Raw genomic sequence first — 25,545 nt, 5'->3', positions numbered from 1 at the left:
CACAGCGGAGCATACAGCACAGGCAACCTCGGGGACTGGCTCCAGCAGGCCTGGGAGGCGACGCGAGGACAGCGGCGCAGGGCAGGGGGCGGTGGGGTGCTTTCCCGCCCGGTTCCCGCCGGCGTCCGGGGTTGGGTGGGGATCCCGCTGGCGGCGCCAGGGCGGGGCCTCGTGCCGGGGCCGAGCTGGCGAGCGCAGGTCCCGGCCCTGGAGCCCGTGAGACAGTGAGTGCGCGCCCCTCGCCCTCAGGCCAGGTCGCAGCCCCTTCTCCTGCCCCGGCCCCGCCACTGCCACGCGGGAGCCGCCCGCTGTCCCCTGCAAGACCTCCGCCCCCCGCGAGGCGCGCCGCCGGCCCCTCAGCCAGCCCTCCGTCCCGTCGCCCCCGCCCGAGCCCGCCCCCCACCTTCACTCTTCCAGCTCCCTTTCCTCCCTTGGCAGTGGCCGCCCCCCGCGACGCTGAGAGCCAGAAGGTCGACATCTGGAAGGACGTGCAGGTGGGAGCGGTAGGGCCAGGAAGGGCCCGCAGGGACTCCGCTAGGCAAGAGCCCTGGCCTTTGGAAGCCCGCGAGGCCTACTCCTGCCCCCTAGGAGCGCAAAGCCCAGGCTTAGAGCTTTGCCAGGGGGCAGAGGTCAGCCAGGCCTGGGAGGGAGGGTAGGGGTTGTTGGTGGAGCCCTCTCCTGCAGACACCCTTTCCCCGCCTCACCCATCTCCACCCTGGGTTAGAACTACTACGGGCAGGTGCTGAAGACATCGAAGGACCTCCGGACTAATGCCTGCGTCACCGTGGCCAGGCCTGTACCCAAGCACATCAGGGAAGCCCTGCAGAATGTGCACGAAGAAGTTACCTTAAGGTAGAATTCCCTGACACATGAAGCCTCCAGACTGTAGCTTTCCCAAAAGATAGTGATGCCAGGCATTAAGGAATTAAGCCATTTCCACCAGGTCACCCTGCTTGTCTTGTCTATTGTAAGCCTCCCAAAGTTCAGCACTGATCATCTTAACTGCTCTGCTTAAGAACCTCCAAAGACTCCCCTCCCTCCCTTCCCATTACAGGACAGTCATATTCCTGGAACCTGACCTTCAAGACTGTCCATAGTATGGCCCTCCCTTCCTAACTGGCTTTGGCTCCCTCTGACCGTTCCTTTCTCACCGCCATCAGCACTGCCTGGCCAGAGAGCAGTTATCAATGTGGAGAGCCTTCCTTTTTCTTTCCATCTTCCCAGCTCTAGCCCTCCAGCACCTCACTAATGTCCTACCCACTTTAGGAAGCCTCTAATCCTTGAGCACCTTCTTCCCAAACTGCTATGGCACTCACTCCTGTGACACTTATTTTGTCAATTAATGAAAAATGTTTTCTGTGCTTATGTTTCACCTTCCAAATTAGAGTAAATACACCTGGGGGACAGAATTTTTTTCTCAAAAATTAGCTCAGTCCTGGGCCTGAATTAGATGCTAAGCAGCTAATGTCCAAATATTATTCTTTTGTGGTGCTGGGGATTGAACCCAGGACCTGGCATATATATTAGGCAAGTGCTGTACTACTGAGCTCTACCCTTTTTTTAAACTTTAGTTTTGGGACATTATCTTGCTAAGTTGCTGAGGCTGTCCTTGAACTTGGGATTCTCCTGCCTCAGCCTCCTGAGTAGCTGGGATTACCGGTGTGCACCACAGCACCTGGCTCCAAATGTGTTTATTCAGCAAATATTTTAGATGGTTTATTTAAATTGTAATACCTAGCACAGTGCCCAAAAATACTGTGGGAAAGCAGATGTGGTCCCAGCCTTCTTGTAGCTTCCAATTTAGAGGGGGAGACTAAACAACTAAATAGAAATATGAATGAGAGATAAGAGAAAAGAAGAAAAAGAGGAAGGTGTAAGATTTAGTGTTTTCATATCTTCTAGTAGTCTATGGGAAAAAAACCTGTAGTTTCCATTTCTCAGGTATTATGGCTGTGGTCTGGTCATCCCTGAGTGTCTGGAAAACTGCTGGATTTTGGATTTGGGTAGTGGAAGTGGCAGAGATTGCTATGCACTTAGCCAACTGGTTGGTGAGAAGGGCCACGTCACAGGCATAGACATGACTGAAGGCCAGGTAAGGCAAAGATTTGGAGGACAAGGAGGAAAGAATTTTCCGGTGCATTCTTGGAGGGATGAAGTTGGTTCCTTTGTAACTCTAGGGATAATTTTAAAAGGTGGCTATTTAGCAATGATCAATTGTGCCTTTAGTGCCTCTTGTCCTGGAGGCTGAGGACTTTGACCATTAGCGGCTCTTCTGAGAGAATTTACAAAGCCAGAGATTTGATCTGATATATGAATATCATGATGACCCAATGAAGTTTTTCATCTTTTCTTTCCTTCTGCAAACTGACTTGAAAGATTATCATTGAATGAAGGGGTTATTCAAGCAAGACCCATGTAACTGAGAGTTTATGTGCTAGTATGTAGCATATCCTTCAAGGTCCATAGGAATCTTGCATACTTATCTAAGAATACAAGAAATATACTGGGGAGGAAGAATAGAAATTAATTAGATTAGACAAAGGGGAATGAAGAGAAGGGAGGGGGTATGGGAATAGGAAAGACAGTAGTAAGAATAGGACAGAACTTTCCTATGCCCATATATGAATAAAAGACCAATGTAACTCCACTTCGTGTTCAACCACAAGAATGGGATCCTAATTAGAATATTATACTCCATGTATATATAATGTCAAAATACACTCTACTGTCATGTACACCTAAGAAGAACAAATTTAAAAAATAAAGCCTCTCCCACAAAAAAAAAGAAGAAAGAAATATACTTCTTGGGAAAGTGTATTTCACTAGTAATAGTAAAATTTTAGAGAAAATGTGCTATTTTTTTAAATGTTGATTATGAAATCTATATTTTTCTTTCTTTAGGTAGAAGTGGCTAAAAAATACCTTGACTATCACATGGAAAAATATGGCTTCCAGACATCCAATGTGACTTTTATTCATGGCTACATTGAGAAGTTGGCAGAAGCTGGAATTCAGAATGAGAGTTACGATATTGTTATGTAGGCCTATATCCTTACAGTTATGAGTAAAGCCTATTTCCTGTAGAACACACAAATGCCACCACTTTTTGCTGAACTGACTCTCACTTAGGGCACAAAACTAAACTTAGCATAACCTCATTAAGGAAAGGAACTAATCTGAGTTGCTCATGGTCCATTGGCAGCAGAACGCACTAGCTCAAGATAATTTACTTTAAACCAAACCATAATCCAGTGAGCCTAAAAGATCAGCTGGACCAAATCTGCTCATACAACACACACTGATCTACTATCTTTAGTAGAGTCATGGGCTTCTTAATGACAGAACACATTCTGAAAAATGCACTGTAGGCAATTTCCTCATTGTGTGAATAGCCTATTGCCCCTGGGGCCAAGATGAACAAAGCAACATGAGATGAAATCCAGCATATGAAAAAATGATGTGATGGAGATAGGGTACAGAGGAGAAGTATGAGGCTGCTGCTGGGGTAATGTGGCATACCATTTAATAGTAAACGTCTTCTTTGTTAAGTAAGAGTATATGCTAATGATCAATAGTACAGTAAATACATAAACCAATAACACTGTTGTTCATTATTATTATCACGTACCACGCACTATATACAATTGTTTGTGCTCTATTTTTATATTAGTGCAGTAGGTTTGATACTAGCATCACCACAAACACACCAGTAGTGTGTTGTGCTATGTTACTATGCTACAATGTCACTAGGCAATAGGAATTTTCAGTTCAATTATAACCTTATGAGACCACCATCATATTAAATGTATGTAGTCTATCCATCCCCCAAAATGTTATATGGCTCATGACCGTAGTATTTTGATGGCAAATTATAGGGTTCTGTGTTTTCTTGTTTTCCTCTGAGTTGTTGTCAAATCATACCTAAGTGACAGCATTAGGAGAACTGCCTTCAAGGAACTTAGTTTATTCACTTGTGGCTTAACAAATGTTGGTCCCAGGTTTCATCTTGTTGCTTGTTTAGCATTAGGGCAAAACAAATAAGAACCCTGCCTCCTTTTTTTCCTCTCTCTCTCTCTCTCTTTTTTTTTTTTTTTTTGGTGTGTGTGTGTACTAGGGATTGAACAGAGGCACATTCTACCACTGAACCACATCCCCAGCCATATTTATGTATTTATACATACCAGGGATTGAACCCAGGGGCACTTAACCACTGAGCCACATCCCCAGCCCTTTTATATTTTTTATTTTGAGACAGGGTCTTTTACGTTGCTGAGGCTGGCCTTGAATTTGCAGTCCTCCTGCTTCAGTCTCCCAAATTGCTGGGATTATACACGTGTGCCACTCACCCAGCAGTGCCTCCTATTTTTTTCTGTACATTCTTACTTGATAACAGTTGGAATTTTAAACACTCCCTATCTCCCTTACCTTGCAAAAAAAGTTGAGTGCAGGAAAGAGAGGAGGGGGGCATTCAGAAGAATGGTGTAGTTTTGACAAAATGGGAACCACCTTTAGGAACATAAAAGATTTGAGTCCTTTTAACATCTTTTCTTTTTTCAGATCCAATTGTGTTATTAACCTTGTGCCTGATAAAGAACAAGTGCTGCAGGAAGTGTATCGAGTCCTGAAGGTGAGGGGAGGGGTGACATAAATGATCTTCAAACATCATTGAGTGCTGATGGAATCAGTCCTGTTCTTTCCTCCTCAAACTGAGGGCTCAATCTCTTTAAACATATCTGCCACATTTAAAAAGGGTGGCAAAAATGTAGAGTGGCAAAACCCCCTAGATGCAGCTTCTTTTCCCTCTCAGTTTGCATAAGATATCAAGTCTGTGTGTCATGATTGTCATTGAACACATTAAAATCTTTGCCTTATTGACTTTTTGTGCTTGCTGCTGGATGTGATCCTAGCATATTGTGTGCAGAGCTGTAGGAACCTTTGGCCTTACTGAAAGGTTGCTATGAATATTCTGTCTGCTAGAATGTGCAGTGTTTCTCAGAGCTATTGATTTCTTATCTCCCAGGATTTCAGATCTTTGGGAAGTTAGAGAAGATAGAACTTTTACATTAATGTCTTTCTAAAAAGAAAACTTGGAGGAACTGCACAGCCTTCCTGTGTGTCATGAGATGGGTCTTTGTGCTAAAAGACACAAACTTCTGAGATTTGGGGGGTGCTGGGATTTAGGTCAGTGTAGAGCACTTGCTCGGCATGCATGTGGCCTTGGGTTACGTCCCAGGCCTTTTAAAAAACTGAGATTTTTAGTTTTAGTTTAGAGAAATTAAAATATAATACTATAATACAGCTCAAATGAAAATAGGTAGAAATGATCTCACAATGTCTTTGTTAGTGTGCCATTTTATATACCAGCTATCTTCACCAACATGTGCTTAGTAAAAGGTAAACTTTATAGAATATAGACCTCTATACTTTTTTTTTTTTTTTTTTTTGGATAGTGGGAATTGAACTCAGGAGCACTTGAACATAAGCCACATCCCCAGCCCTATTTTTTTATTTTATTTAGAGACAGGGTCTCACTGAGTTGTTTAGTGCCTTGCTTTTGCTGAGGCTGGCTTTGAACTCACTATCCTCCTGCGTTAGCCTCCGAAGCTGCTGGGATTACAGGTGTGCACCACTGCTTTTGGTACCTCTATGCTTTTGAAATCAGCTAAATAAATTCATAAGTTCTGGATCACTCATTTGTCTTGGATTAGAAGAACAACTTTTTTTTTTTTTTTTTCACTGGAAATTGACCCCAGGGTGTTATGCATGACTGGCAAGCACTCTATTACTGAGCTACACCCCCAGCCTAATATTTTAAAAATATAATGTATAATAATAACATTACAAAAAGTTATATAATTGTTAATGGCTGAGAATCTATGAATACTGTTAAATCTTCTGTTAGTTTTACAACCACCTGGGCCTGTATTTGTTCGGATTGGTTAAAAATCGAGGCAATCCAAGCATCTTTAAGAGAAAGGCACTTAAAGGAAGGAAGACACTTGTTCAAAGTGATTTTATTGCCTGTTGGATAGGGCACTGAAAAAAAAGATTTTGGTTATTGATTGCAGTGAGGGAAGCAGCTGTTATTTGTTCACAAAGGGTCAGCGTGGTCAGCTCAAACACTTGTGTGGGTTTTTGAAATTGATCTTGTGCCCTCATCCATTTTCTCATTATCTGGGATCAATTTAATCTTTAACCTTGCTTGGACTAACACTGCTGTGTTTCAGCACGGTGGGGAGCTATATTTCAGTGACGTCTATGCTAGCCTTGAATTGCCAGAAGAAATCAAGACACACAAAGTTTTATGGGGTAGGTGTTCTTGGTTGTTTTGTTTTAAGGTAGACGATTATGTACAGAGATCCCTCCTTCCAGAAGGAGGGTATCTGATGTGAGATCAGATGGAGTAAGGCCAGGAGGCTGAGGTTCCGTTCTTTTCCTTTGCCACTCAAAAGGGATGTGATCTTGGGCATTAATTAATCTCTAAAGTTGTTGCTTTCCAAACTGTAAAATGTAAATAATGATACAATCTGGCTGTTATGAAGATTAAATGGGGTAAAGAATGTGAAAAATACTTGGAAAAATACAGTGTGGAAATGAAGGCAACCAGACAGAGTCCATGCCCCCTAAGTCCCCTTAATGTTCTCATCACTGTTATATTGCTTATGCCTTTATTGTCACTTTAATGGAGTCTCTGGAAGTTGAAAATATTAATGCATTTTTGTGGTTAGTCTATGAAATTAAAAGTTGTTTTTATTTTTTTGTTTTGTTTTTGTGGTTCTGGGGAGCGTACCAGGCAGTGTGGGTTCTACCACTGAGCCATGTCTCCAGACTTGAGACAGGGTCTCACTATAAGTTGCTGAAGTTGACCTTGAACTTGTGATACTCTACCTCAGCCACTTGAGTCACTGGGATTGCAGGTGTGCGCCACTGCGCCTGACAACAATATGCAGTTTTAATCAGGAGTTTCTAAGCCTTGGAGGATGTTTATCTTAGTTTCTGTTTCTAGGCCTTAGGTTTTAACTAATATTATGTCATAAGTAATTGTATGAGTATTAGTTTCTTCATTACTGCTTTATGAATTGATTAATATGTATTTTTTTAAGGTGAGTGCCTAGGTGGTGCTTTGTACTGGAAGGATCTTTTCTTCCTTGCCCAAAAGATTGGATTCTGCCCTCCACGTTTAGTCACTGCCAATCTCATTACAATTCAAAACAAGGAACTTGAAAGAATCATTGGTAAGGAAAAACAGAAGGGACTATTATAATTGCAGCCTGAATGGTTTAAATTTGGTTATTACTGTCTACTGAGTGATTCTCCCAGGGGAGACTTTGTCATCTGGAAACGTCTATCATGTCTCCTGAATAATGTCCACCCCCTCCAAAAATTTGATATTTAATAAATCATTTTGAAGTCATTCAATAAGTAGAATGAAGTGCTCAGAAAGGTAGTTGGCAGAATGCAAAGAAGAATATCATCTTTATGAAATGTTCTATCCTCATGTGCTGAGCAAAATAATGCTGTTGGAGTGCTGGAGGTGAACCATGGGTATCTCTTTCTAGGTGATTGTCGTTTTGTTTCGGCCACATTTCGCCTCTTCAAACTCCCTAACACTGGACCAACTGAAAGATGCCAAACTGTTTACAATGGAGGAATCACAGGACATGAAAAACAATTAATATTTGATGCAAATTTCACATTTAAGGTAAATAAAAACACACATGGTACTGGGGTAGGTAGGTCAGTGGTAGAGTGCTTCTTGTCTAGCATGTGAGAGATCTTGTGTCAAACCCTAGCACTGCAGGAGGAAGGAAGATGTCCACGGCCTCTGGCAGTCTTTCTACTCTTACTTTTGCTTCAGGCACGTTTTCTTGGCCTTACATTATGTCTTACTTTTATAGCTTTGGTTTTTTTTTTTTTTTGTACTAGGGATTAAATCCAGGGGTGCTTAACCACTAAGCCACATTCCCAGTCCTTTATAAATATTTTATTTAGAGACAGGTCTTTCTGAGTTACTTAAAGTCTCACTAAGTTGCTGAGGCTGGCTTCAAACTTGGGATATTCCTACTTCAGCCTCTTTAGCTCCTGGCTGTTTGTAAGTGAAGTCAAAAAGTACTTTCCCTATATTTGTTATAAAAAATGTTCTTAAATACAGAAAAATAAAAAAAATTAAAAAATTCAGTGAATACCTATATACCCACTACCTATTTCAGCAACTGAGAACATTTTGTCATATGTTTGCTTCAGCTGTTTGTACAAATAGCTGTACATCTGTATGTATATATATGTACATATACCCATGTGGTCATGTGCTGTGTAACAATGTTTCAGTCAAGGACAGACTGTAAATATAACAATGGTCCCATAAGATTATAACTAGGGCAGGTGGGTAAAAAATTCCTGTCACCTAGAGACAATGTAGCAATCATAAAGTCATAGCACAACATATTACTCATATGTTTCTCCTGTTGTGTATATAAACAAACCTACTCTTCTGCCAGTCCTGTAAAAGTATAGAAAATATAATTATGTATAGAACATAATATTTGATAATGATGATAAATGATGATGATATTACTGGTTCACATATTTACTATATTTTACTTTTTATTGAAAAAAAATTTTGTTTCAGTGCTAGAGATTGAACCCAGGACCTTTAGCATGTTAGGAAAGCACTTTACCACTGAGCCATATCCCTAGCCCTTTTATTGATGTTTTAAAGTATACTTCTTAAAGAAAAAAAGTTTATTGTAAAAGAATATGTTGCATTATGCCAGTAACTTGTGCATATATCTCATTATTTACTCTTTTGATTTTATTTTATTTTGTGCTTGATTTAATCTTGTATTGTTTCATTCATCATGGCCCTGGGAGCAATGAGTATATGTATTATGTGTATATACACCTACACAGCACATAGCCTAGATGTGTAGTAGGCTATACACCCAGATGTGTGTAAGTACACTGAATGAAATTACCTGAGTCAAGATGAGACCCTGTCCAAATTAAAAAAATCAAAATTACTGGGGATGTAGCTTAGTGATAAAATGCCCTTGGGTTCAATCCCAAGTGCCAAAAAAGAAAAAAAAAAAAAAAGGAAAAGAAAAAATTTTCATATAGAGAAGTGAGATGGAAAAGAAAAGAAGCACTACATAACAGTATTTCAGGTTTTTTTTGTTGTTGTTTGTTTGTTTTTGGTACTAGGGGTTGAACTCAGGGGCACTTGACCACTGAGCCACATCCCCAGCCCTATTTTGAATTTTATTTAGAGACAGGGCCTCACTGAGTTGCTTAGCACCTCACTGAATTGCTGAGGCTGGCTTTGACCTTGCGATCCTCCTGTCTCAGTCTCCTGAGCCACTAGGATTACAGGAATGCACCACTGTGCCTGGCAGTTTTAACTGCATCATGGAACTCAAGAGTTTTAGAGTTTAATGATAATACAGTTTACTCTTTGTAGGGTAGACTTTGTTTTCTCAAGATGCAAAAGTATTGACTTTGGAATCAGATACCTGGGTTCAAATTCTGCCTCTGATATTTATTATTTGGGTAAACTAGAATAAGTCACCAAAATTATAATAGAGCAGTTTGCTCTACTACAAAGTAGGAATAATAATAACCAATTTTGCTAAGTTTCTGTAGAGATTAATAATCATATAGCAAAATACCTGGTACATATATACTGAAATATCAGTAAATAAGGTGCAGCCATTATTTGTTCCAAAGATAGAAGGACTTAACTGTCTTCATCTTCTGAGTTTTTGATCCAAATCTTATCTTCATGATTATTACACACTGGTGGAGTGGAACCCTCAGTGTTGCTTCAAGTGCTACTTGGTGTACAGTCAGGTCCCTTGGAGTCGCATAGCAAAGTGGAAAGGACTTTGAGGTCATTATCTGCTCTAGGGGCTTTCAAAACAACATTTTAATAGCATTTAAAAAAAAATCTCCTTTAAAATACCATGTATCAGGGGCTGAGGTTGTGGCTAGCGGTAGAGCACTTGTCTAGCACGTGCAAGGCCCTGGATTTGATCCTCAGCACCACATAAAAATAAATAAAATAAAGGTATGTATATATGTGTGTGTGTGTGTGTGTATGTATATATATATATATATATACACACACACACACACACATATATATATATGTATATATATATATATACATATATATATATATATATATATATAAAAGTAAATTGTTTAAAAAAAATACCATGTGTCAGGCATTGCTTTACATAACCCATACCTCCCAGGCACTCTGGGACTCAAGGAAATACTATTTAAAAACCACTCATCCAAAGCCCATCCTTTAGTAATAAATTCAGTGACATTCAGCAGTGATTTCTACATCTGTCTGAGATACTGAAACAATAAATGTCCTTCTTTAGCACTGTCACCAAAGAAAGATTAATTATGACACTGTTCAGTTTCATCTATGAATACACATAAAATTAGTAGCAGGGTCTGAACATGAGAGAAAGCTACATCAGAAGGTATGGTGTGGTCTTTTAATCCTAAAATACAATCATTAGTAAAACTTCTGGGCATTTTCCTTCTAATGAGACAAATATTTGTTTTATGCTGCTCTTTAGGAAGGTGAAATTGTTGAAGTAGATGAAGACACAGCAGCTGTCTTGAAGAATTCACGATTTGCTCAAGATTTTCTCTTCAGACCAATTGGAGACAAGTTGCCAGCATCTGGAGGCTGTTTTGTGTTAGAGTCAAAGGTTGGTGTGACTTTCAGTTCCCTACCCCAGAGAACCATTTAAAAAAATCATCATACAACTGGGCCCAGTGGCATATACCTGTAATTCTAGTGGCTTGGGAGTCTGAGGCAGGAGGATCACAAGTTCAAAGCCAGCCTCAGCAACTTAGCAAGACCTTGTATCAAAAAAAATAAATATTGGGCTGGGGATATGGCTCAAGCGGTAGCGCGCTTGCCTGTTATGCGTGCGGTCCGGGTTCGATCCTCAGCACCACATACAAACAAAGATGTTGTGTCTGCCGAAAACTAAAAAAAAAATATATAAAAAAAAATAAAATTAAAAAATAAATAAATAAAAAGAAATGGAGGGGCTGGGGATATAGCTCAGTTGGTAGAGTGCTTACCTCGCATGCACAAGGCCCTGGGTTTGATCCCTAGCACCACAAAAAAAAAAAAAAAAAAAAAAAGAAATGGAGATGTAGCTCTGTGGTAAAGCACCCCTAAGTTCAATACTCAGTACCAAATAAATAAATAAATAGTATTTTAATTTTGATGAACTCCAGTTTATTTTTTCTTTTGTTGCTTGTGCTTTTGGTGTCATATCTAAGAATCCATTGCCAAATCTAAGATCAGAAGTTTATTGTTTTCACAATTTAACTTAACATTTTTTTGTGGTATTGGAAATTGAACTCAGGAGCATTCTACCTCTTAGCTACATCCCCAGTCTTTTGATTTCTTTATTTTTGAGACAGGGTCTCACCAACTTTCCCTGGCTGACCTCAAACTTGTGACCCTCCTGCCCCAGCCTCCTGAGTAGCTGGGATTAGAGATGTGCACCACCAGGCCTGGCTCACATTTAAATTTTTAAATCCTTTTTGGAATTTATTTTAGCATAAATATTGAGGTGGGATGATAATATATATGCAACCTGTTACTTGCATGCGTTACTCTAAGGGAATTTGGAAACAGTGCTTTCCAAGTGTATGTCCATATGTCTGATCTCATACTGTCCCCAGTCTAGGCCCCATTCGAGTATGTGAAGTGCTTTGTGAAGTCCCAGGGGACAACAGGCAAGATTAACATGGACTAGTAGTCATCATGTCCATTCATACCAAGTTGCAGAACAAAGAATATGTAATTGAGGTTCTGTGTAGGTCCAAGATCAAGTTTCCCAGATAATATACATCTCAAAGAATTAGGGTTTTACCCAGTTTAATGTGGATGAATTTGGTGGCTGAGAAGTAGCTCATCTCCAATGGCTATGGGATCAAATATACTCCCAATTGTGGTCCCTTGGACAAGTGGCAGGCCCTGCACTCAGAAGGGCTTCCACTGTGTTGCCCCTCTGCAGTCACACTCAATAATATATCCTTTATCCTGTCCCCCCAAATTTTTTCCCTGATATTAGCTAGTTCAACTTTTCTTATTTATTGAATAATCATCATTTCTCCACTGTATCCTAATTTCTTAAATGTGTATTTAGGACAGTAGTATTTTAAAATGAAGCTGAGCTTTGGCGGTACTTGCCTGTGATCTTTGTGACTCCAGAGGCTAAGTCAGGAGGATTGCAAGTTCAAGGCCAGACAGGGAAACTTAATGAGACTGTCTCAAAAAGTGTTGAAGGGGAGCCTGGGGAGGTAGCTCAGTTGTAGAGCACCCCTGGGTTCAATCCCTATTACATACATACATACACACACACAAAAAAAGATTATTTTCTAAAATATTTTAGCTTTATATTTAGAATTATTCTAGTAACTGCTTTATTGATATAGTATTTTCTAAAGTATTTTATCACAACTTATGCCAAGTAATCTCTCACAACTACTCTATGAAGAAGGCAGATAAGTAGTTGTGGCAGATACAAGTGTCCCTTTCTTTCCCCCTCATATATTTTTACTTTTCTCCCATTCATGCTCTTATAATTATTTTACTGTTCCTTCATTCATTTGTAATATTGTTTTGTTTAGAATAGGCTTAGTAATGGATTACAAGCTTGCTTTTATCTGCCAGGGCTGCTCCCAGCAGTCACCAGGTCCTAACAGTAGTAGTACACCTCAAGGCACTGAACCTTGGAAGTCCAAGGAAATGAGATTCTGTTGTTGCTGGGGCAGGATGGTAGCATAGCATGGCAGTCAAGCACACAAGCCTTGGACTCCTAAGTATAAATGCTATTCTGCCACTCAGCTCTGATCTTGGTAAGTGACCTAACCTCCTCAAACTTTATGTGTATTAGGGAAGTAATAACTTCTTCCCTCAGGTCATGAGGAACAAATGAAATAAGCATGTGAAATGCCTCTCCCAGTGCCTGGCACAGAGTACATACCCAAGAAACAGCAGGCATAATTATGGATTGTATACAGAAATAATCTTGGTTGCTTAGACCTGTGTTCTAAGTATTTGAGTTCTGACCAGAATCTTTTGCAGAATTCTTTTGTTGTTCTCCCATGTGTTCTATCCTCTGGCCTCAGAAATTCTGCAATCTTTTTCTATGAATTTTTCTTTTCTGTTGCTTTTATTTATTTATTTATTTTACAGTGCTGTGTATGGAACCCAAGGCCTCCTGCATGCTAGGCAAGTGCTCTACTGAGCTCCATTCCCAGCTCTTGTTGCTAGTATTTTGTAGTAATTTTGAATACTTTGAGTGTACAGCATTGTACAAGTATCTCTTGTATGTTTTTCCTCCCTGTTTTGTTACCTCATAAATAGTCTTTTACAGTCCTGTTATGGAACAACCTAGTCTCTATATAAGGACGGGCCCCATGGTTCTGTGGGACCAAAGAAAGAGAGACAGACAGATCCAGAATTGCACAAAATGCCATTTATTGGGGAAATTACTGAGTGAAGGTATGATCTTGAGCAGCAACAATATGAGGTGGATCCTCAAAATTTGGGTTAGAAAGAGGAGCATATATATGTGTTAGGACAAAAATGACCTCATCCTAACTACAATGTACCTGTTTTATCTTAAGCTAGCAGCAAATAGTCAGGGACATCCCAGGGTTCTGTTGTAAAACTCTACCATACCACTCTAATGGTATTGTCCCATGGTACTTTGCTAAGAAACTATGTAGAAAAAACTGACTAGGGCTACCCCGGGGCAATCTTGATGGTTATGACTCATGGCGGCTGCTGTCAAGCTGAATCCATGCATTTCATCCCTTACTCCAACTCTTATAGCCTTACACACATACCCTCTTCCCTTGACACTGGAATCACAAGAGTAGTTCACCTTCACTTGTCAGGGGAGAAGCAGTGGACATTCCAGGTTCTGCCTCAAAGTTATCTGCACAGTCCTCCTCCTGTCCCTGCAGGTAGCTGGGGACCTCATTCTCTACTGATTCTATCTGATTCCATTGCATCAATGATACCTTGTTAACTGGTGAAGATTGTACTGTGTATTCATTTATGCATGAAGAAATGGGCTGTCTACCCCCAGGAGATCCAGGACCCTGGGTCATCCCTGGTGTTCCTAGGGGTGGTCTGGTCATGTAAGACCGATTTGATTCTAGGCATGGTACCAGATAAAGTGCAAACCTTCCCTTTACCCAGTATGGTAAGAATATACAGGTCTGTGTAGGGATAGCCCACAGGCAGGCTCTAGGTCTCCCGTACCAAGCTTGCCAATGCAGTTAGATAACATCTGTACAGCAAGTGGCATGAGTTGAGCTCTCGGGCAAGAAAGAGGATGAAAGTTACCTGTAGGTTTCTAGTCTCAACTCTAGAAAGAAACTAAATCTTCTTGAGAATAGTAATTTCTAGCAATGTACAATATCCTGAAGTCAACTTAAGTCTCAGGGCAAACTAGCCCATGTGTAAAGGGGTAGGGACCTGTTTTATTAGCCTCAACCTGCTATCAGGCAGACCCCCACTGTTCATGAGCTGTGGATGCCAATAAGTCTAATTATCTATGAAACTGCCTCATCACCCCAGTTGGCCACAGCAGGCCTATGATCTCACAAGGCCTAAGATCTCACATCTTAAAATGTCCGGGATATAGATTAATCCAACAGGTGCAACCCAATTGTCTGGGCTGCTATACCACTGATACCATGTAGCTTAAGACAGAAGAAAATCAGAGCAGCTAATGGCAGAATTAGGGCAGTATGGCTGGTGGTCACTCATGGGCCATGGCTGCTGGTTGTCTGTACCAACAGCTGGGTGGTGTATGGAGGCCTTACAATGTGGCTGGCACAATAGCGAATGAGGAAATGGTCTGTTGGTCTCAGGCAAACCTTTCCTAGCAGGAGAGCTTATCACACTGCCACTGTCAAAGGTCTTGAGCAGTTAAGTGTGATGTATGGGTACCTGAGCCAGATTGACAGTGACCAAGGCACCCATTTCACAGTACATGCTGTCCAAATTGGGCCCAAACACATGATGTGTCATGGCACTCTCGCTTGCCATATAGCCCTCAAGCAGAGGGGTTGGAGTTCCCCCACTCCCTGTGATTAGGGCCAGGAGGTGCAGATTTACCTTTACAACACCCTATTAAACATTTGTTTTCCTCCAGAGCTGTGATGATATTCTTCCTGGAACCTGTTCATTTATCAAACCCAAATTAATGCCTCCTGACTGGTTTGGTTCCTGCAACTTCTGGTAGAAAAGGTTGACTGTTGTTATTGTTTACACAACCACTCTCTGTCTCTTTTTGTGCAAAGAAGCAAGGCAGGGTGCATCTGTTTCTTTTACCGGGGGAATGTTGGGCACTGAAGCTTAGGCAGATGTATCACCTGGTTTAATGTCCTATAATTGACAGCCATTCTCTTAAGTTTTATCTGGCTTTTAGCCAAGTGGACAGGGCTAGTGGAGGCACTGTGACAGGTTGTAAACTCTCAACCTAATTCTTTTATCTCTTTTCTAGTCTCAGCATGTCTACCTGACAGTTTGAACTGCCTGGTGTGTCGTACCTACCTCAGGGCAGAAAGGCTAGCAGGCTCCTGCTTGGCTTCCCCCTCAGTGTCACCTTTGCTCCCCGATCCCTGAGTCAGAATTCCCCCATGGAGGTCTGTAATGTCTTTCCTGATACAGTATCTGTCCCAAGAATGCTCTCAGGGTCTGGAGAGATTGCCCCAAACATGGAGCTTCTTCTCTTCTTGGTATAGCAATACTTGTTTTACTCTGATGGTTTTACACCAGATCTAGAAGAATTACCTAGGACCCTGGAAAACATTCTGGGTTACCACAGATTAGTGTACAGTCAGTGCCCGTATCTGGTACAGTGATGGTTTTTCCCTTGTTCTGCCCCGCTAGTCACAGGGAGTAGGGAGATTCCAACCCATGGTAGCAATGCCGGATCAAAAGCTACTCATCTTCCTCCATAGATAAGTAATGTTGGAACTGTTGTTTAGGCTTAAGATCTTTCTAGAAGACTGCCACGTTATCTACCTTTCCTCTGCAGATGCTGGCACCAAGCAAACATGCCGCATCTGCTTTCTGGTTATCTTAACCAGCCCTACATTTCTTTTCTCTCGTATTTTTATTTGTCCCCTTTTCCTATTAGACTTTGTGACAGGTCTCACCCTGTCCTGGTCATGTTCAGTCTCCCAAGTTGGCATAGCCTCATCCACATTGTAAACATCCCGTGGAGACAGGAGGGCTGAGGAGGGGGAAGAGAGGACCTTCCAAATGCCATTCTCAAAGGGCATTTGGAACAAATTCTGGTTGTAAAAAGGCTTTTTATCCAGGTCCTTGAAACACCTGGATGTAAATGGCTTGTCAGATGCCCAATTTCGGCAGAATATCCTGGGCTTCCACTATACTATCCATAGTCAGCCTTTCCCCATAGCTGTCCCTCCATTTCTCCTATTCTCCTGGGCATCTGTAACCACCCTGTCACTCTCAACTTCTATAAGATCATTTTTTTTTTTTTTAGATTCCACATAAGAGTGACATCATGTGGCACTTGTCATTTCTGTGCCAGGTGTATTTCAGGTTTCGAGTTTTTCAAATGGGAATAATTGACACTGGAGGAAGATCTAAAAAATCAAACAGCTGTGTGACCTAGAAATGTAACCTTGTGCTCTTGGAGGAGGGCGTTCTTATCTTTTTATGGAAGACTTTGATGATTAACCCTAGTGTCTTCCCAGCACCAGGATCTGGTAGACTTGTCCCCCATCGTTGCCGCAATGGAGGAAGGAATGGTGCTGCCTCTTACTGTGGGTTCACTCAGGGGAGACTTTTTAAGAACCTTTTTACCTTTTCTTTTCTTCTTTTTTAATACTGATAAAGTGTATTTTGGTATTAAAAGTTACTAAAATGTAGCATCTGTAATTATACAAATTGAATTTGTGCTATAAACTATTGCCTCAGGTTATAGTCATTCCAGTAACAACATGAGTAATGATAGCAGTGACATAGGGGAGCTAATTTTCATGGAGCAATTAGAATGTTCAAGACACTATATCAGCTGGATGCAGTGGTACACGCCTGTAATCCTAGGGATTTGGAATCTGAGGTAGGAGGAGTGCAGGAGGATCACACGTTCCAGGCCAGACTGGGCATCTTCCCAAGACTCTGTCTCAAAATTAAAAAAAAAAAAAGATCTGGGGATGTAGCTCAGTGATAGAGCACCCCAGGTTCAATCTCTACTATCAGAAAATAAATAAACAAAAAAAAAAGTAAAAAAATACCATGTCATTTAGTCCTCATAAAAACCTTTTTTTGTTGTTGTTTATTTTTTATTTTGAATTTTACTTTTATTTGGTGTAGACAGCAAAGTGTTTCAATGCCAGATGAGGTTGGGCTATCAAGTAAGTTACAAAGCAGAAAAACAAATGGGGTTTTCTCAACTTTTTGTTTAAGAGTTGTGAATAAATTATTGTGGGACTGAAAATTTTATTTATAGTTTATTTCTTCATTTTGTGTCTTGTACCAACAACACCATTATTATGTAAACTAGCTAAGATTTTTTTTTTTTTTTTTTTGTACTGGGGATTGAACCAGGGGCACTTTACTACTGAGCTACATCTCTAGTCCTTTTTTATTTTTTTAAATTTTATTTTATTTCGGGGCTGGTGTTGTGGCTCAGTGGTAGAGCACTTGCCTAGCATGTGTGAGGCCTTGGGTTCGATCCTCAGCACCACATAATAATAAATAAATAAAATAAAGATATTGTGTCCAACTACAACTAAAATTTTTTAAATTTATTTAAAAAATTCTTTTTAGTTTTCAATGGACCTTTATTTTATTTATTTATATGCAGTGCTGAGAATCTAACCCAGTGCCTCACAATTGCTAAGCAAGTGTTCTACCATTGAGCCACAACCCAGCCCTTTTTAAAATTTTTATTCTATTTTTATTTTAAGTTGTTGATGGACACACAATACCTTTATTTTATTTGTTTTTATTTTTATGTGGTGCCAAGGATCAAACCTAGTGCCTCACCCATGCTAGGCAAGTGCTCTACCACCGAGCCACAACCCCAGCCCAATTTTTTTGTTTTGAGACAGGGTCTTACTAAGTGGCTGAGGGCCTCACTAAGTTGCTAAGGTTGGCCTTGAACTTGGAATCCTTCTGAATCACTGGAATTACAGGCATTAATTCCCTGCCCAGCCTCAGAAGGCCATTTAAGACATTCAACAACTTGACCTTAGTACTGTCCTCATGGCAGTAGGTACTCCACACATAGAATTAACAAGTATCTGTTGCACAGGGCCTTACACACAGTAGACACTACATAAATGCAGAGGGAAGAAAGGGGGTCTCAGAGTGCTGAAGTCACCTGCCCCTTATAATAACCTTTATTATCCTCATCTTACAGATGAAGAACTGAGGCTCAGAAAGATAAACTTACTACACCAAGGTCACACAGCTAGAAAGTGGCGAATTTGAACCCACGTCTGGTTCTAGAAGCAGCAGCACCACGTTTAGTCAGTATGTTGCACTGTCTCTCCACAGTCATATTTTTCCTAGAATTACCTACCTATAATCCCAGCTACTTGGGAGGCTGAGGCAGGAGGACTGTGAGTTCAAGGCCAGCCTTAGCAATTTAGTGAGAATCTATCTCAAAAAAACCCAAACCAACTAACATTAAAAGAGAAACAAACCAACCAACCTAGCGTTGAGTTATAACTCAGTGGTAGAATGCTTGCCTAGCATGAAGGAGGTCCTGTGTCCAAGCCTCAGCAACCAGGTTGGGGTGGGCAGGGGATAAAACCCCCCGAAGATTTAAATGAAATTTACCTTGAAAGTAGAAGATTCAAGTGTGCCTTTATGGTGCCAAATGGAAATATAAATGTTGGGTACATCAAAACCTCTCTAACTTGTTCTTTCATTTTGATTTGCCCTTTGACAGGATATTATCACAGATCCATTCAAGCTTGCAGAAGATTCTAACAAAAAGCCCAAGTGTGCCTCCAGTGTTGTTGGAGGCTGCTGTGGCAAAAAGAGAAGCTGCTAAATAAATCTACAACCAACTAGGAGACCACGCGACTGAAGAACAACAGGCTGCATGTTTTTAGCTTGCTCTTCCCCATAGCACATAGGAATAAATGGTAAAAAAGGCAAAATGTTTTGGATTACTAATAAAAAAATAAGTGAATTATTTTAGAAGGTGTTGATTAAAGGTTCACAGCAAATCACCTAAAGTTTAGACTAGTTAAGCTGTTTTATTCTATTTCTTCAGTAATTCAGAGTTCTAGTCCCACCTAGTGGTCAGAAGTGGAACTGAGTGAAGCAGTCCTATGGCTGGGCCAAGGGGCAAGAAAGGCTTTGGAAATAGAGTTGGCAGAGGACCTCAGGAAGAACGTCTTTCTTCTGGCCTGCTGGGCAGCACCTTTTGGACTTTTCTCCATGTTTTCTCTAAACAAATCTACTACTGAAGTCAGGTTAATCATGCCAAAAAATTGGCAAGTCAAATTTGATAGGCATGCTCTTAATAACTCATTTTTTGGTACTGCAGATTGAGCCCAGGGATGCTTTACTACTGAACAACATCCCAGCCCTTTTTATTTCCTTATTTTGAAATAAGTGTTGCTAAGTTGCCGAGGCTTCCCTCAAACTTGCGATCCTCCTGCCTCAGTGTTGAGAGCCACAGCCGAAGGGGCCCCAGCAAACTTCCAGCTGCCGGCTGATGATTGGCTCACAGCGGCCAAGCAACATCTAGCTGATTGGCTCCTCTGCCGTGATGCTCATTGGGCTGTTTCCCTGCCCTTTCAGACCACGGAGCTGCTCATTGGGGGACTTTTTTGGCTCCGCCCATGTGACCCAGCCAATCGGCCTCAAGAGCAGGAGGATTGTGGGAGGTGGAGAGAAGCTGGTGTTGGAGGGAGAGGCTTGTGGGAAGCTGTTGGTGGCAGTTGAGGCTCTGAGGGTTTTTCCTGAGAGGCTGTTTTGTTTGGGTGTGTGGTTCTAAAAATAAAGTTCGTTTCTTTTGACAAGTGGCTCCTGAATCGTGCCCAGCCAGACTGCGGCACCTCAGCCTCCTGAATTTGCTGGGGTTACAGGTGTGTGCCACTGCACCCTGTGAGATTTTAAACCAAATACTTCTATCTTTTTCTTTTTGTGCAGTTGAATGTAGAAAACAATGAATAAAATTGTTGACCCTAATGATTGATGGCATAGTGACTATCTGTGGGAAATCCTAAGTGGATCAGGAATAAAGTTCCATTGTTTTTAAGGAGAGTTAAGAGAAGGTAAAGATGGTAGCTTTTCTCCTCCTTTGTAAAGCTCCCCTGGTTAAACTTTTAGGAAAGTGTTGGATTTAGTTCTGGATTCCATAGTTAAAGAAAAAGGTTAAGAACATTAAGGGGAGATTCGGTGATGATTAAGTAAGTTGAAATCCAGCTGTACTTTGAAGTTTTTGTCCAGGGACACAGAAAAGGTATAAGTCATGGTCCTTGTCATAATGCTGATCATGCCAAAAGATAACTCAGAAGCTGATAACTCATTTTTAAATAACAGCCTTCAACCAAAGAAGGGTTTTAAAACCTCAGCCAGTTGCTCTGAGCTCTGTGCAATAGAACAGGGGCGTGGGGAGCTGGCAAGGCCCAAGGAAAACTTTTTTTTTTTTTTTTTTGGTACTGGGGATTGGACCCAGGTGTGCCTAACCACTGAGCTACATTCTCAGCCCTTTTCATCTTTTATTTTGAGACAAGGTCTGGTGAGTTGCTTATGGCCTCACTAAGTTGATGAGGCTGGCCTCAAACTTGAGATCCTCTTGCCTCAGCCTTCTAAATTACTGGGGTTATAGGTATGTGTCACCATGCCTGACCCAAGAGATTTTTTTATTAGTAGTTTGAAAATCTTTTGGCCTGTAAAACATTGAAATAGATTCTGACAACAGACTCCTCTTTTTAAAAAGAAAGCTATTTAATAGGGACTGGAGATATAGCTCAGTTGGTAGAGTGCTTGCTTCACATGCACAAGGCCCTGGGTTCACTCCCTGGCACCTAAATAAACAAATAAGTAAATAATAAAAGAAAGATGTTCAAAATAAGAAATTCTGGTTTCTAAGTAAGTTCAACTCTAGTTTCTTATTTGCTGCTACAGACAAAGGAAAGTATAGTGTTTTTGTTTTGTAGTTGTTGTTTGTTTTGTGATACAGGGGATGGAGCCCAGGGCCTTGCACATGCTAGACAAGCACAGTATCACTGAGCTACATCACCAGCCTTAGTGGTACCTTTTAAGCACTATTCATCTTGGTGATCTTGATTTTAAACAGTGCTTTATTGGTTCCAGAGCTCCATGTCTGCCCAGTAATAACTACTTCAGCATTAGAAGGGGTTAGCTGGGATTAAGTACATTTTGCTAGCCGTGAGCACAAGATGGCCGGGAAATGATGAAATGATGAAAAAGTGTTCTGGTTAATTGGTTTATTAGGCCTTTCTAAATTTAGGATGAGGAGAAATTAGCCTTTTACTTATTATAAATGCTCAGTTCCCCAAGAAGATATTGAATAATGAGACCAGACTGGAAATTCACATTCTTTTCCTCAGAATGACATATTTGATACATTATTGTCCAAACAAAGTATACATTTTAAAAATTATACTTCACTTAGAATCTGGAAAAGAGTATGTAGTAGACAATATGAAATTAAAATAGAATAATTAAAGTGACTCAGATATGCTATAAATGTTTTTTTAATTTTTATTTTTTAGTTGTTGATGGACCTTTATTTTATTTATTTGTATGTGGTGCTGAGAATCAAACCCATGCTAGGCAAGTGCTCTACCACTGAGCCACAACTCTAGCCCCTATAAATGGTTTTTGTTTTTGGACACTGGGGATTGAACCCAGGGGCACTTTACCACGGAGCTACATACCCCAGCCCCCCCCCCCCCTTTTTTTTAGTTGTGGATGGACACAATACTTTTATTTATTTATTTATTTATTATTTTCTAAAAATATTTTTTAGTTGTTGACGTACCTTTATTTTTTATTTATGTGTGGTGCTGAGGATTGAAGCCAGTGCCTCACATGTGCTAGGCAGGCGCTCTACCACTGAGCTATAGCCCTAGCCCTCCAGCCCTTTTTATATTTTATTTTGAAACAAGGTCTCCTTAAGTTGCCCAGGCTGATTTGGAACTTGTGATCTTCCTGCCTTAACCTCCCAAGTAGCTGGGGTTACAGGTATGCACCACTGCACCTGGTAGCTTTTAAATATTCCAAATAAATGAAACAGACAACTAGGAATGGAAAGGCTTTGTGAGAGTGAGAGGCAGTATGAGCTATGATGAACGAAAACCCTGATGCCAAACTTTATGCTTTCTTCTTTTTCCTCACAGCTCTGCCCCTATCATTTCGGCCTTAGGAATATTATTTCACATTTCTGTGTCTTTTTATCTTCATTAGTATGTGGTTCTTTGAAAGAACGCCTAGCACATGGTTTAGATTACCATCAGTTTAGATCTATCAGGTTGCAGCGTGTGACAGCAGGACCTGCTAGAGACCAGTGCTCTCTTGACAGGAGGCAACTTTCCCCTCAATATCTTATTATGACATTTTTCAAGTATACAGAAAACACAGAATTGTGATCTCCCCTGTACCTCCATCTAAATTAAACAGTTAACCTGGGCTGGGGCTGTAGCTCAGTGGTAGAGCGCTTGCCTAGCATGCATGAGGCACTGGTTTAGATCCTCAGCACCTAATAAAAATAAACAAATAAAATAAAGGCATTATGTCCACCTATAATTACAAAAAAATTAAATAAAATAAAATAAAGTTGTGTTCAAAAGATTGATTAAAAAAAACAGCCTTTTGTGATTATTCTATTCATGTCAACATTATACTTACTAATAGCAAAGTCACAGAAACAGGGGCCTACTTCTTCCCCAGCCATAAACCCCTTTCAAATGACATTGGACTTAAAGAGTTTAAGGAGCAGATTTTCTCTTAATTGATTATTGTATCCAATACAGTGATTTTAAGGCCTTCATTATCACAGGGGAGGATTCATTTAGAAATCGTGGAAACCTGCAGAGGTGCTTCAGTTTACCAGCTGGGGGGGTCCCTACTCCCACCTCTATCCATGCATAGTTGAAAAGGGCATGGCTTTGTGCCAAGGTAGCAGCAGAGCTTGCTTCTGCCATCATTTGTGCCTCTCTGAGGTTGGACGCAGGGAGGCAGCCACCGTAGTCACTTATTCTGTCACATTAGGATGAGAATTCTCATGAGTTTGGCAAGGAATGTGAACCTATCTATCCATTCTTTCATTTATCCAATAAAGAGTAATTAAGCACTGCTTTGTACCAGGCACTATCCTGGGTACTGGCTGCTAAAGTGGAATATTATGAGCCCGGTGGGCCCAGGGGTTCAAAACAGCTGAGTGTTTCCTAAACTTTGCTGACGCCTGTTGTAACTTCTGTGCTTTGTCAAGGTTCTCCAAACACACACTGCAACTTGGGTCCACCCAGTTTCTTTTGTGGACTTTGCTGTGGGAACCTGTAGAGGGAGATCTAGATCACAGTAAGAAGTTGGAATTTACTCCTGATCATAATCTACCACTTAAGCTTTACTTTATTCCAGTCTCAACTGCTGATCCTGCAATTCCTGTAAGCATAGCTCTCACCGAGGTTAAGGCCAGTGTTGTGTGAATGTAAATTCTGTACTTCATCTCCTCCTGCAGAGGGAGCCTTGCTTGTCTTGGACTAGTGACTGAACCAACCCCCTTCCCCAGCAGGAACAGGCTAGTCCTCCTGTCAAGTAGCAGGGTCATGCTACAGTGACAAGCTACAGGTGAGGGGAAAATCAACCTGGAACAAAAATGTTCTGTCCTGAGATAACTATGCACCTCAGATAATAACCATATGTCTTCACCGTCCAGAAGACAGACAGAGTAAAATGGCAGAATGGTAAGTCAATAATGTTCTGGGTGCACAGTAAGCCAGACTTGGTTCTGCTAAGTTTTTAACTGGGCCTAATGCCCGTGACCTTCTCACTGGTGGGATAAAAGTGATGCAGGAGACAGAAAGCAGGTATTCCTTTTAGAACTGGCTCTGCTTCTGAACTAGTTATTGATCTTGGGAACATTTGTTCACTTCAGGATTTCTTTTTCCCATTGGTAAAGTGAAGGCATTGAACTCAGAATACTCTGAGTTTCCATTCAAGTTTAGAAACAGATTTATGGGTCTAGATTCTATAGAGGTCACAGTGGTTTAAACATTTTTTTTCATGAGTTGCTCATATTCATAAATCAGTAGGTTTTACATAAAATTCAAAATTCTGGCTCTTCTTGAGAAATCAGCAGTACTGGCAAGACCAGCCGTGGAGGGAGTTCTACATGGGTACAATTACCAGAGCTAAGCAATGGCTTTCCCTTCAGGTGGAGAGTGTCCCTTTAGACAGTTTACCACCCCCCATGCACCCAGTCACTTTCACTTGATCCCTGTAGGCTTCTGAGTCTGTGACCTTTTTTGTAGGATTACAATTAGCACATTTTCATCAAAGTCACAAGTGAGGTTTTTTCCATTGCAGTTCCAGTGATGGCAGGTCTGAGGACTCATCTATGTCACTGACATATATTTAATTCATTATAAGCAGTAGCCAAGAAGGGCTTGTGCAGCTTTTCAGGGAGGCTCACAGGAGGGAACCAGGGTTCTGGGGCTGCTTATGGTAATTTGACATATAACTCAGAGCCTAATTATGTCAGGTGAACAGGCCTGGACAGTTTATTCTCTGTTCCCAGAATTAACAAGCTTCCATCGCATCACTTCCTTTGTGAATATCAAATGAGCTTCCTCTGGACCCCAATGCCCAAATGTCAAGTGCCAGAGAGGAAAGGTTTGCACAGCAAGTGCAGGATGACTTGTGTGACTTCTAGGCCACGTAGTTCATCTTTTATTAACTGTTTTTATTTTATTTTTCCAATTAACTTTATTCCTTTCAACTGGATCTAACTAAAGAAATGGTACAAAGGAGGTGTTTTTATTTTTGCTTTTAAATAATAGATCAGAAGCCCAGGAAGCCACGCAACCCTTTAAAAATGATGATTTCTCGTGGTAACGGGAACATACAATTGCTCTGTGCAGATATAATTCAAACCAAATATTCTAAAAGTGTATCATTTACTGAAAACAGCTCCCTCATACTGAACTCACAATGCTGAGTTTTCTAATTTTACAGATGAGAAAACTGAGGCTGAGTATATTTAGATAATTTGCACAATGGTATTACAACCTAACAAGTGTAGGAATCAAGGCTAATGCTCCATCTCCTGACTCTTAGGCTGTTCCATTACATGGCTTGTCCTTGCTCCCTTTACAGAACTCCTAAATTTAAAAACATCGAATTTACAAAGGAAATGATTACTGTAGAAATAAGAACAGTGGTTACATCTAAGGTGGAGAGAGGGGTGTGATCTAGAAGAGGTATGTGGAGGTTTTCTTGGTGAGGGGGTGCTA

General features: G+C 40.9%; 1 protein-coding gene across 1 annotated transcript; it reads left to right on the top strand.

Annotated features, from left to right (window-relative positions):
- The first annotated feature begins 98 nt into the window (after positions 1–98).
- Positions 99–20,251, top strand: As3mt (arsenite methyltransferase). Its single transcript, XM_071610948.1, has 11 exons — positions 99–224; positions 439–494; positions 725–852; positions 1,942–2,092; positions 2,902–3,038; positions 4,558–4,627; positions 6,228–6,309; positions 7,104–7,235; positions 7,560–7,702; positions 10,593–10,727; positions 18,999–20,251. Coding segments are annotated over exons 1-11 (1,140 nt in total). The 5' UTR covers positions 99–223; the 3' UTR covers positions 19,104–20,251.
- The last annotated feature ends 5,294 nt before the right edge of the window (positions 20,252–25,545 follow it).

The sequence above is a fragment of the Marmota flaviventris genome, chromosome 4, assembly GCF_047511675.1.
Source record: "Marmota flaviventris isolate mMarFla1 chromosome 4, mMarFla1.hap1, whole genome shotgun sequence".
Lineage (NCBI taxonomy): Eukaryota > Metazoa > Chordata > Mammalia > Rodentia > Sciuridae > Marmota > Marmota flaviventris.
This window is presented reverse-complemented; position numbering and strand designations above follow the sequence as displayed.